The following is a 13644-nucleotide window of genomic DNA, read 5'->3' on the forward strand; positions in this document are numbered from 1 at the left end:
ACCTAAGGCCACTGAGTTGCGCTCTTTCATGGGCTTTGCAAGCTGCTACTGGCTCTTTGTAGAGGGTTTTGCTAAAATTGCAGCCCCTTTAAATAGGCTGGTAGCAGAGTTCTCTGGTACTAAGATCAAACCTAAGAAACGTGTGGAGTTGGAATTTATTGATTCCCCATTATTTCCACTAGCGAGTCACCACATTTTTAAATGTTTGGTCAGGAACCACAGTTGCCTGTGGACTTCTTGTTGGGTAGAGTACAAGAGCCTATTGTTGGTAGGGTGCATGAATCCATACAGGAGCACCAGAGCAGTTTACAAGTGCCATTTGTAGGTGCACAAGGATGGTTAAAGATCATGGTAGATAGATGGAATGCAAACCATGATATGCAGGCTCAGGATATGCCTCTGATAGAAGGCCAGTTGGTGTACCTTTGGGACTATGGTAGCAGGGGTCGTCATGAGATTCAGGACCTTTAGAGCCTTTTAGTTTATCAGGTTGTATGGGTGCCTCCAAAGGGGGTCGTGGTTTACTCAATTGCTCCGGTGGATGACTGGAGTAAGGTGAAGACAGTGCATCGCTCGTTGCTTAAGAGCTGTGTCTGGAGAGATTCTTCTGAAGTTGCACCTGTGGAGGGACTTGTGGAGCTGTCTGGGGTATCCTCGCAAGAAAAGAAGGAGGAAGTAGAGCTGGTGGGTGTGATACGTGTGGGAGGTCGAGTGGTGCTGTGTCTGAAACCTCAGTTGTGCCTCTGCCAACTAGTTTTCCGTCATCAGACGTGCTTCCTGACCCAGTTTTTATTGAACCAGGTAATTCTGTAGATGAGTACCAGGTAGAAGTTCACCCAGTACCGGTGTCGGTTTCTGTTTCATTGGAGGAGCCTGAAGGGGGTGAAAATTCATTGTGATGCATAGGGCAAGTAATAGCTGGGTACCATTCTAATCCGTATCATCTTCCTCTTATGGTGGGTGCTTCACCTTCTAGTCATTAATTGCCTAATTCTGTAACTGCTATTTTTTTACCTTGAAATTGAGTTTCGTGGTTGAAGTGCATCATTTCTGGTCATGCCCCCATTACTCATTATTGGGCCCTAGTTAGGGAGGATATAAAAAGGTGTTGAACAGCTGGGTGTTGCATCAATTCATTTCCAGGTTGCATTTCCATAAGTCTTGCCTTGCGCAAGAGGTACATATTTGGCATTTCGCATTCTTGGTCGTTAGCACATGTAGACATTTTATCTTCTCCTAGGTAATATTAATTTCCTTTGGAAGTTGGACAAGCATCTCTTTGGCTGCCATTTTATTCATCCCTACTGCATATTTTATTAACTAGTACCCCCATAGACAACTGCTGCTGCCTGCACAGTATGCAGATTTCTTATTCCCCACTTATTTTTGTTTCAATATAGCATGCAGGTTATTAGGTGTATGATATGTGTAACGTCGCCAGTGCCTTCTCAGGCAAACCCACAGCCACCAGCACGCTCTCTTATAGCCGCCAGCTCACATGCCCGCAATTAGCGCAACCCGTGGCACCTGCATGCGTTGCTACTTAAACCACAGAATTCCTTCACTCAGCGTGCGGACATAGTCTGTGCTAGAATTAGGCTGGTATGCTGTATCGAAGCGCATAGCGCGGCGAGAGGTAATATCTAGAGGTCTAGGATTACTAAAGGCACAGCAGTGTAGCGGTGCAGCTTCCTGATCCTCTCTTGCGCATTTCCCCAAGTGACTCTTCTGGCTTCGCTTGGTGAAGCGGTAGCACTTTTGGCACATGTCTAGAGATCGCAACCTCCTTGGTTCAAACCTCGCTCTGGACGTGCCTTCCATACACCAAGCACTCCACTCTACTTTTCATCTGCACTCTATTAAAACCCTCATTATCCCATTATATTATTCTCCCATCCTTCATAACTGATACACCCAACAATTCTACTATACATTGCTTCAGTCGCACACTTTCCCTATCTGCCCCGGGCACCAGTCCGCTCTCCCCTCAGCATCCTCATAGAGGACGGGGCTGACCTGGTACTTCCCCCTTCCTAACATACCGAAGATCCCCCCGTAACAGTATGTCCGCACCAGACCGTCAGCCGGCTAGTCTGGAGAGGATAGGGCAGGTTGTGGCTGGGCAGGCCACAGCTCTGGGCAAACATGAGCAGGCCCTGGCTTCATTATTCACTGAAGTGCAGCAGATCTCAGAACAAATAGGGCAGATCCAGGCCTTCCTGCAGCCCCAAGGGGCTTCTGTGGCAGACAACCCTCCGGCGGAAGCACAGCAGGCCAGCCATCTGAACCCTGCCACTCCCGTGGTTTCTGAAACTCAATTACCTCCGCCACAGCCCTATGCGGGGCAACCTGGGGCCTGCAATTCGTTCATTATGCAATGCTCACTGGCCTTTGAGATGCAGCCCTCCCAATTCCCTTCTGAGAAAGCCAAAATCGCATATATGATCTCCCTTCTCACAGGCAAGGCACTGGCCTGGGCTACGGCCGTTTGGCAGAACCGCCTAGCAGATCTCCCCATGGCCGACTCATTTATAGCGGCCTTAAGGAGCACTTTTGACCACCCATCTGGGGCGAGGGGCCTAACCTCATCCTCCTCCGCATGCGCCAGGGTGTCCGCTCAGTGGCTAGTTATACTGTTGAGTTTCGAACCCTGGCGGCCGGCTCAGGCTGGAACGATCTGGCCCTCCGGGAGGCCTATGTTCAGGGCCTTTCTGAGAAGTTAAAGGACGAGTTGGTACCTCGTGATCCTCCTCATGACCTGGAAGCCCTGCATCATCTCGCTATCTGCCTGGATAATCGCTTCCGTGAACGCAGAATTGAACGGCAGGCAAGCAGGCAGTCCCAGAGTCAGGGCGTCCATGCTCGAGCATCTTCCGAGTATTCCGGGTCCCATGAGACTTCCTCAGAACCCATGCAATTAGGGGCTACGGGTTTAACACAACAAGGCGTCTCATCTCATCTAGAGCGGCCCCTGTCGCAGACCTTTAGGCCTGCCACCAGGGGGGCCCAACCGGTCAAGATGTTAAAAGGCACGGGCCCTCCCAGGTAGAGGGGCCTGGGTTGGCCCTAGGTGTGGCCCCTCACGAGTCCGGCCTTTTCTTAGAGGCCATACTCCTCCTGGGGGATGATAGACAGGTAAACCTCCGGGCTTTTGTTTACTCGGGAGCGGCAGGTAATTGACGAGGCATTGACGAGGGCTTAGCCCAGAGAGTGGGGGTCCAGCTGGAACCGCTAGCACAACCCCTACCGGTTCATGGCCTGGATGGGCGTCCCTTGGCCGCAGGTCCCATAACCACACAGACAGCTCCACTTCTCCTACGCATTGGGCGCCACACGGAGCGTCTGTCATTGTATGTGACTAAGGCTCCTGAGCTACATCTAATCCTGGGGTTCCCCTGGTTGCAGCAGCATAATCCTCGCATAGACTGGGTCACACAGTCAGTCTCTGTTTGGGGATCCCAGTGCCCCCAGAGCTGCCTCAAAGAATTATACACCTCTACACCTCCCCTACTGGGGCCGGTGGATCTAGTGGCAGTCCCGGAGGATTACTGGGATCTCCAAGAGGTCTTTTCTAAACAAAGGGCCCAGGCACTGCCTCCTCTGTGCCATCAACTTGCTTCCAGGTGCAGTTCCCCCCAGGGGCAGATTATTCTCCCTTTCCCCACCAGAGCATAAGGCCATGGACCAATATATCCGAGAGGCCTTATCCCTGGGACACATCCGCCCCTCCACGTCACCAGCGGGAGCGGGCTTCTTCTTTGTTAAAAAGAAGGATGGGAGCCTGCGTCCCTGCATTGATTACCGCGGCTTGAATGCGCTCACCGTAAAGGACCGCCACCCTCTTCCCCTGATGAACTCGGCTTTTGACCACCTGCGACAGGCCAGGTTTTTTTCCAAACTTGACCTCCGCAGTGCGTACAACCTGATTCGCATCAGGGCAGGGGATGAGTGGAAGACTGCCTTCATCACGCCTTCAGGGCATTACGAATACCTGGTGATGCCCTTTGGCCTAATGAATGCCCCGGCAGTCTTCCAACGGCTCATTAATGAGGTCCTCAGGGAGACTTTGAACCACTATGCGTTTGTTTACCTGGACGATATTCTAATCTTTAGCAATTTGTTAAAGGAACACATTGTACATGTCCGTCGGGTCTTGCAGCTTCTTCTCCAGAACGGCCTCTACGTGAAGCTTGAAAAATCGCAGTTTCACGTGAGCACCATCTCTTTCTTGGGCTTCGTCGTCTCTCGGGACGGTCTCAGCATGGACCCAACTAAGATCAGGGCTGTCAAAGAGTGGCCTCAGCCTTCCTCAGTCCGTGCGGTACAACGCTTCTCGGGCTTCGCTAATTTGTTTCGGCGCTTTGTGCACAATTTTAGCTCCTTAGCCAGCCCGCTGTCTGCCCTGACCAGGAAGTCTCAAGGCAGGTTCACATGGTCCGTCCAGGCACAAGAGGCCTTCGAGGCCTTGAAAGAGAGATTGATCTCAGCCCCAGTGCTGCGCATGCCGGACCCAGAGGTCCAATTCATAGTGGAGGTTGACGCTTCAGACTTAGGAGTAGGGGCTGTCCTCTCCCAAAGGTCTGGTCCTAAGAAAGAATTGCACCCCTGTGCATATTTCTCTCACAGACTGACGGCACCAGAGAGGAACTATGATGTAGGGGATCACGAGCTCTTAGCTGTCAAGCTGGCTTTGGAGGAGTGGAGGCATTGGCTGGAGGGGGCCAAGCACCCGTTCCTCATTCAGACAGACCACAAGAACCTGACCTACATCCAACAGACCAAGAGCCTGAACCCACGGCAGGCCAGGTGGTCCCTATTCTTTACCCGGTTTGATTTTACCCTCTCATTCAAACCCGGCTCGAAGAACACCAAACCGGATGCTCTCTCCCACCAGTGGGATGCCCCAGCAGAGAACCCAAAACCCCAACCCATAATTCCACCGTCTCGGATTGTGGCACCTCTACGTTGGGGTTTGGAGGAGGTGGTTCGCCAGGCACTCCGACAGGAGCCTGATCCGGGGGGCGGCCCACCTGATAGACTCTACGTCGCGACCCCGGTCCGACCACAGGTTCTTGCCTGGGGCCACGCCTCACCTTTCGCTGGGCACCCAGGCATTGTGAGAACCTTAGAGTTTTTGCGCCACAGATTCTGGTGGCCCTCCATGGATCGAGACGTTCAGGCCTTCGTGGCTGCCTGCCAGACATGTGCTCGAAGCAAGGAACCCCAGACTCGTCCACAGGGCCTGCTTCGCCCCCTACCCATTCCAGCTCGCCCCTGGTCACACCTCTCCTTAGACTTCATCACTGGCCTGCCATGTTCCCAGGGAATGAGTGTAATACTAGTGGTGGTGGATCGGTTCTCTAAGGCAGGCAAATTTATCCCTCTGCCTAAACTTCCTTCAGCTAAGGAGACGGCAGAACTCCTCCTTCAGCATGTCGTTCGAACACACGGCTTCCCTTTAGACTTGGTATTGGATCGGGGTCCCCAGTTTGCTAGCCGTTTTTGGAAGGCCTTTTGCCGCCTCATCGGTGCTTCCGCCAGTCTTTCATCAGGTTTCCACCCTGAGTGGACCCAGGACTTGGTTCGCTCTCTCCGGTGTCTGGCTACCTCCAATCCGGCAACATGGGTCAGACACCTGATCTGGGTCGAGTATGCCCACAACACCCTTTGGCACTCTGCTCTGGGCATGTCGCCTTTCGAGTGCCAGTTCAGGTACCCCCCCCATATTCGCTGAGCAGGAGAGGGACCTAGGGGTCCCAGCAGCGGAGCAAATGGTGGCCCACTGCCGCAGGGTCTGGCAGAGGGCAAAAATAGCCCTCCAGACAGCTGCTCAGAGGAGCGCCCGTGCAGCTAACCATAAGAGGCGTACGGCCCCCATCTTCCGCCCGGGTCAGAGAGTTTGGTTGGCGTCCAAAGACCTCCCCTTGTGAGTGGAGTCCAAGAAATTGGCACCTCGTTATATTGGGCCCTTTAAGGTTTTGCAGCGGATAAATCCAGTCGCATACCGCCTGCAACTCCCCCGCTCCTTGAGAATCAACCCCACATTCCACGTCTCAAGGCTGAAACCAGTCCTTTGCAGCCCCTTAGCACCTCCTAATGACCAGGCCCCACCCCCGCCGTGTCTCATCGATGGGGCTCCGGCTTTTACAGTGCGACGGATTCTGGACTCCAGACACCGTGGGAGGGGCGTCCAGTATTTGGTCGACTGGGAGGGCTATGGCCCAGAGGAACGGTCGTGGGTCCCGGCCCGGCACATCCTGGACCCGGAGTTGATTAGGGCCTTTCGAAGGGACCAGGCGGCAAACTTGGGAACGTCAGGGGCCGTTCCTAGACGGGGGGGTACTGTAACATCGCCAGTGCCTTCTCAGGCAAACCCGTGGCCACCAGCACGCTCTCTTATAGCCGCCAGCTCACGTGCCCGCAATTAGCACGTGGCACCTGCATGCGTTGCTACTTAAACCACAGAATTCCTTCACTCCGCGTGCGGACATAGTCTGTGCTAGAATTAGGCTGGTATGCTGTATCGAAGCGCATAGTGCGGCGAGAGGTAATATCTAGAGGTCTAGGATTACTAAAGGCATCCCTTATTCTCTTCTCAGTATTTGTATCAGAGCGCTAGGTGCTCTGAGAGGTAATATTTCGAAAAGCAATTTAACAAAGTTTTCACTAGCTCAGAATACGGTAACTCGTATCGGAGCGCTCAGCGCCCCGAGAGGTAATCTCGAAAGTGGGCGGCGCACGAGAGGCTCAGCAGCGTAGCGGTGCAGCTTCCTGATCCTCTCTTGCGCATTTCCCCAAGAGACTCTTCTGGCTTAGCTTAGTGAAGCGGTAGCGCTTTTGGCACATGTCTGGAGATCGCAACCTCCTCGGTTCAAACCTCGCTCTGGACGTGCCTTCCAAGCACTCCACTCTACTTTTCATCTGCACTCTATTAAAACCCTCATTATCCCATTATATTATTCTCCCATCCTTCATAACTGATACACCCAACAATTCTACTATACATTGCTTCAGTCGCACACTTTCCCTATCTGCCCCAGGCACCAGTCCGCTCTCCCCTCAGCATCCTCGTAGAGGACAGGGCTGACCCGGTATTTCCCCCTTCCTAACATACCGAAGATCCCCCCATAACAATATGATGTTTTTCCCTATTTATTGATCTGTTAAAGGACTGGCTGCCAGATAGATGATGTGGTCTGCATTGTTTGGTAGGTGAAACCTATTGTCTTGGTGCCTGCCATGAAGGTATGTGCTGTAGTTTAAATGTCTGTTCCTATTTTAGGTAATTAATCAGCCTGTGAGCATGCCTTTCCTCTTGCCCTTGGCTTTGCATTACTTACAACCTGGTTTGCAGCTTCAGCACTGCTGTTATGCCTCTGTTTTGCTTCAGCTCTACTGGTTCGGTGCTACTGCTTCAGGGCTAATGCTTTGATGCTAATGGTTCGGTGCTAATGCTTCAGTGCTAATGCTTGTTTTTGCTGATGCTTTCACTTTACTTGCCTCGCTTTTATGTTTAAGTGTTTTGTTACTCTATTTCAGGTATTTTGTGTTCATTTTTTCCCCTTTCATTCTGTTTATTTTAATTTATTTTTGTACCAATTATGCTGTATTGAATATGATGATCTGACATAAAACTTCATTGAAAAAGCATGAGGTGAGACAGCCAGTACCTCTGCATTGCTGAAGAGGGCATTGTGAGCCCACAGGCTTATGCTTGTTCTACTGTTGCTCTTTTTCTCCACAAACATGGCAAGTACTGATACTGAGACAGTTAACACTATACAAGCTGGCATTTAAGTTGTGAAAAATGTAGGCAGCTCATCACCCTTTATGAAAATAAGCAAAACATTACTGTATAATGATTGACACAAGCAATGGGTGATATTTTGATTTCAAACAAATGGGAATTGTACTGTATTATTAAACACATCTTATAATTTTTATAACTAAATAGAGTATTGTATGAAAGGTATGGGAGCAGCACAGTGGCTTAGTGGTTAGCACTGTCCTGGGTTCGAACAGGCACGGGCCTTTCTGTGTGTAGTTTGCATGTTCTCCCTGTGCCTGCATGGGTTTACTCCGGGAACTTTGGTTTCCTCCCACAGTCCAAAAACATTTACATTAGGTTGACTGGTAATTCTAAATTGCCCATAGGAGTGAGTGTGAGTGTGTGTGGTTGTCTGTCTATATGTGTGGCCCTGCAATGGACTGGCAACCTGTCCAGAGTGTACCACTGCCTTTCGCCCAATGTGCACTGGGATAGGCTCCAGTAGACCCCCGTGACCCTGGTTAGGAATAAAGCGGGTATAGACAGTGGATGGATGGATGGATGAAAGGTATGCAGATAGAGGTGTTCCTAATAAATTAATCTTTAAAGTTGACACCACAAATCCCCTTATGTCAGTGGCATTATCAGTATAGGACTATTGTTTGTTAGATTGACTACTGTACATTACCTCTTAATGTCAATGAGTGCATGTCTGATGCCCTCTGATGCCCTAGTGTGCCAGGTTTTCAAGTTTTAGGTTTCAAGATTATTGTCATGTCCAGAGAGAGTGCTTGAAACATCCATATACTGTAACGTCGCGAGTGCCTGCTTAGGCAAATCCGCGGTTACTGGCGTGCCTCTTTATAGTGCTCAGCCCAGCACAGGCAATTAGGGCTGATGCACGGCACCTGTGCACGCTGTTATATAAGCCTCAGGTTTTCACTCACTCACTTTTGGTATAGCTGTACCTACCCAGATATGGTGCAAATAGTGGGAGATATTGCAGATATTCAATACTATAAATTGTCAAATGATATGGAAGGTAATATATGTGTATTCCTGTCTGAGTGATAATCTTTAGAAGCATTCCAATATGTATAATAATTGTGAATAATCACTCATTCTTGCTAGGTTTTTCATTTCAGATTGCTAATTTTGATTGCTGATTATTCTAGTTGAAAATAAACCCCTCCAGCTGGGGCAGAACTACTCCTGTCTGATTAATAGCCAACTCATGAGACTTCTGAATAAACCCAAATGTTTTCATTGCAAATTCAGTTAACCTTGCAGGAAGCTGAAGGTTCAAAGTTTAAACTTGAAATGTATTATAAACTGGTCAGTGCTGGAATGAAAGACGACATGTGAGGCTTCAGAGATTATGAGTTGCATTGTTTATTTGTCCTCATTTTGATTAATTCTGAAAATAGGGAAGTCTTTTAACTAAATGTTAAATATAACACACACACACACACATACATATATATATATATATAATCAACAAGAGATAAACTATATATTATTATCAAGAGATATTTTAGTAATGAAATACATTCTCTGCTTCTATATATAACAGAGCTTAAACCCAGGTAGTGTCTAGAGGTCTGTTTTTTTCTTGTGAAATATTTCTCCATTTGACTTCACTCTCCAGGTCACTGTGGTGTTCTCCATCATGCCATTTTCAGTGAGCTTCTGCTTGACCTACAGACAAGAACAGGATGTTTAAGATGGTTTTGCAATCTATATTAATAATATTTTAACCCAATATACATGCTTTCATTCTGATGTGAGCATTAATAACTGATCTACTATTCAACAATTAAGAAGTAACATTTTCTCAATTCTCTGCATCTTGGGTATGATGCCAAACCCAAGCGATTAATTGTTCCGACCAGTTTGTCATGTGCAGGTCAACATTTCTTCAGTTCCCTGCACCCAACTTTAGTTCCCACCTGCAATGAATCCTCATTTTACTCTTTGACTTGCAGCAATCATCTTAACCTGTCATACACATATCACTGCCCACTTTATTACGAACAACGGTACACCTGCTCATTCTGGAAAATATCCAATCAGCCAATCAATTAGTACCAGCATAAATGCACAAAATAACATACAGATTCAGCACAAGAGCTTAATATTGATTTAGTGTACTTGGTCCATTAAATTCCATTGACAGGTCACCAGTCCATCGCAGGGCCACATATAGACAGACAACCACACACACTCACACTTGTAACACGCCAGATTTTAGTAATTTTGTGTGACTCACCAGCTCTAAGATGGCAGACTGCACATCAGAATCAAATATGCTTAAGTCAGACTTAACTTGGAGTCTCAAGATTTGCCTTTCCCTCACTGGATGAGCTACAGACACAGAAATAAACATGTTAAGATAGAGTCCTAAGTGAAAAAATCACCTCTCTTTGCCACAAGTCATTTTTAAATTTTTGTTTCATTTTATACAATGTTTTCCAAACTGGGCTGAAGTTTTTAATTCCCTTACTGTATTTATGAAATTAGATAATTAGCAAGTAGAGAGCAAATAGACTGTATCATTTCATTTGCACACTTCTTATTAAAAAGTGCATTCTGATTTTTAGAAACACATGAAAGAAACAACTCACTGATATGACAGATGAAATAGTTGAGCCCAGTACATAATGTGTCCTGATACATTCCTTTATCAAGCACAGCACAGTTTTCATTGCCATAGTAATTATCAGGCTGTCCAGAAAACCATAGAATGTTCGACGTGTTTTCTCCATCTGACCACTTCCATGTGTCTCTGAATGCACCAATCCAAGACATACCCTGATTGAATGCTATGCTCTGCATTGCGTTGTTATCTGTCATAGTTAGTGCAAAAGCCAAATCTGTGTGAAACTTTCTACAGTAAGCCAGAGCTCCATTCCAGTCCAATTTAGAAGTGACACCAACATATCTGGCAGCATAACTGTTAATAGCTGTGAAATAGCAATGAGTATGATTAGTATAGTAGAAATATCCTCTCAGAAATAAGGTTTCCACTTTTACTAGTTGTATGAAGTGATATATAATCAAGAAAACATATTTTGTACTTTTGTGTAATATTTGCCCAGGAAGATGCATGTAATGCTCTTGCTTTCAGAGAACTTGTTTAAGGTCCAGTTATATACATTATGTGATTTAAAAAACATTTCCTATCAAAATATACATAATAAAGATACAAAACATTTTGCCTTGATATTATTAGCACAACAACATGAAAAAGTACAGTTACAAAACTTAATCCTTGAAATTGTTTAATTATTATTAGTTTTATTATTTTTAATGTAACAACTTAGCCACCTGACAATTTATCCTATTTCTCTCCTATGTGCTAGGTACTCTTTCAACATAAATTTGCCTAAAATAAAAGTTATACAGACAAGCCCTCAATATGAGTCTTTTATTTATAGTCTGATAAACCAGAGAGCAAATATAAACCAAGCAAAAAATAAACTGGTAGAGTAACTCACCATTGTAGCATATGAATGGATACAGGTTTCCACAGGAGTAATCCCACCAGTATCCAAGTGGTCCAGTTACACCACATGCTTGATGCCCGCCAGTATTATCAGGCTGTGCACTGCCCCAAAGTACATAACCATGTTTCAGTGGGACATTATTAATGCTCCAGCGCCAGGTGTCAATATCATTGTACAAACCAACCCAGGCAATGTCTGTCAGACCTTCTCTTGCCACTTCTTCCCTTAGTCTTAACCAGTCAAGGGCACTTTCAACTGTCGCCATGTCAGCATATGTTTCCCTGCAGTAATTCTGAGCTACTGGCCATGTCACTTTAGTCTTGATCACATAATACTTGTGACCAACAGGTCGCAGAAGAGATAGTGTGGCTGGAACAATGCCTGTAGAAAATCATTTATTTAGTGATTCACATAGTTATCACATTTTCCAGCACAAACAACATCAGTGGCTGGTTTGAGTTCCAGTGGCTGGCCAAAAAAAATCATTTGCCCTATCACTGGAAGTTCAAATCCTAACAATGTCAACACAGTTTCTGACCCAGTGTCCATGATAGCTGTGCTCTCTGGGTGGTAGAGGGGGCTTGACAATAGGTCAGAGAATAAAAATGCCATCATGCTAACGCTAATGGATGAGGTTAATACAACATAAAATATAACAGTTGAAATTGATATTTTTTTAATAGATATGTTCATTCAAGAACTTGGTAAAGAAGTATTTAATAATAATAATTTGCCTTTATTTGTCACACATACATTACAGCACAGTGAAATTCTTTTCTTTGCATATCCCATCCTTGGAGGTTGGGGTCAGAGCGTTTCAAACAGCGTTTCATACAGCGTTTCAAACAGTTGCTTGCAGATATTGGAAGGCAGTGTGGTATGGGAGAAGTTGACAAGGTTGAAAAGTTATGCATTTACAAATGTGGGGTGGTGTGCAGAGGCAAGGTATTTTTAAGGTTTTTATTTTTATTTTTTAAGGTATTTTTTTGGATAATTAATTGTACAGAACTAACTTGAGGCTACATACACTGTCAGAAGTTGGAATCTAAATTTCAAGGGATTTACAGCAGCTCAGTTTTGCTGGCGTTAAGTTTATAAAGAATATAAAGAAGTATATAAAGAAATAATGAAATAAAATGAAACAATGAAAGGTCTACACACCCTTGTATGTATATATATATATATATATATATATATATATATATATATATATATATATATATATATATATATATATATATATATATATATATATATATATATATTCTCCCCCCAAAAATCTGATTGTTTTTTACTTAAATTTTATATGTTGTAATTTCAAATTGGAAACAGTTCTGGCATGATTAATCTAAAACCTTTCATTGTACTATCAGATCTATATATTTTGGGATCCATCAAAACAAATCTTTACCTATCAGTTATTTTACTATTAGTTATAAAATTACTAGTAGCCTGAGCAAGCCGACATTTAAGTGAAATTTTTTTTTAGGTAAAAGGTTTATAAATACAAACTCACCAATGAAAGTTAGGAGAAAGAGATATGCCTTCATAATGGACTGGTAGCTAGAGAGTAAGAAAAAAAAATCACATCTTATGTGATCAGTTTAAACCTTTGTTTATTTTGTCCATTTTACTGTATCTGCTTATAACATTTTACAAAAGGAACACCATTAAATGCCCTTCAGCAGAAAAATTTAGTTTCAGTTAATAAATCATTTTTCAGTTAGCAAAAATTCGTTTAAAATTCACTTGTTAGGATGACCGCCTTCAACTAGTTTAAACTATGATAAAATACTATCTATTGTGGACATGTCATTAGGAACATAGTTATTTCAGATTTTAGAAAATGATGGTATACTTACATACCTACATACAGTATGTGCTATATCACACCATAATCAGAAAAGCTACACAAATTTTAAAGACCATCATTAAACATTGAAGCATACCTGTTTTTATTCAGAGTCCACTGTTGTAGTTGCTCTGTGTCTCTTCACTGCCAGCATCGGAGTTTCTAAAAATGTTTACTTGGAGACTGAGCCCTTAAATACTAATACTCTTATGTAAATTATTCTTAACCATCTACAAACACAAACAGTTTACAATAACAAAAAACATTCATAGAGGTTGATTAGGAATTTCACTTGTGATAAGACATGTCTGCTGATGTACACAAAGTCAAAAATTTTTGTTTCTGAGAATCATCAGTATGGAAATGTCAGTATGGAAATAAGGGGTGAAAAATGTACTTGTTTGTAGAATTTATGTTGAATATTACAGAGCCACTGCATTTTTGCAATACAGGATTGTGAACTTGTTTTATTGCCTTACCTGCTTCCTAGAATACCTGGAATACTTGAGGTAATGTTT

The 13644-nt window shown here is 44.9% G+C and overlaps 1 protein-coding gene across 2 annotated transcripts; it reads right to left on the reverse strand.

The window, feature by feature from the left end:
- Positions 1-9166: 9166 nt before the first annotated feature.
- Positions 9167-13396, reverse strand: LOC131357513 (ladderlectin-like). Of its 2 annotated transcripts, XM_058396498.1 has the most exons (6): positions 13224-13382; positions 12791-12837; positions 11266-11655; positions 10393-10731; positions 10038-10132; positions 9177-9466 (listed from the first exon to the last, which is right to left on the reverse strand). In XM_058396498.1, the coding sequence occupies exons 2-6, from the start codon at positions 12822-12824 to the stop codon at positions 9362-9364; spliced, it is 963 nt and encodes a 320-aa protein (XP_058252481.1). In that variant the 5' UTR covers positions 12825-12837; positions 13224-13382; the 3' UTR covers positions 9177-9361. The 2 variants fall into 2 exon arrangements, with proteins under 2 accessions (XP_058252482.1, XP_058252481.1); XM_058396499.1 differs by lacking the exon at positions 10393-10731 and having other exon boundaries at positions 9167-9466; positions 13224-13396.
- Positions 13397-13644: the final 248 nt, after the last annotated feature.

Source organism: Hemibagrus wyckioides, linkage group LG08, assembly GCF_019097595.1.
Source record: "Hemibagrus wyckioides isolate EC202008001 linkage group LG08, SWU_Hwy_1.0, whole genome shotgun sequence".
Classification (NCBI taxonomy): domain Eukaryota; kingdom Metazoa; phylum Chordata; class Actinopteri; order Siluriformes; family Bagridae; genus Hemibagrus; species Hemibagrus wyckioides.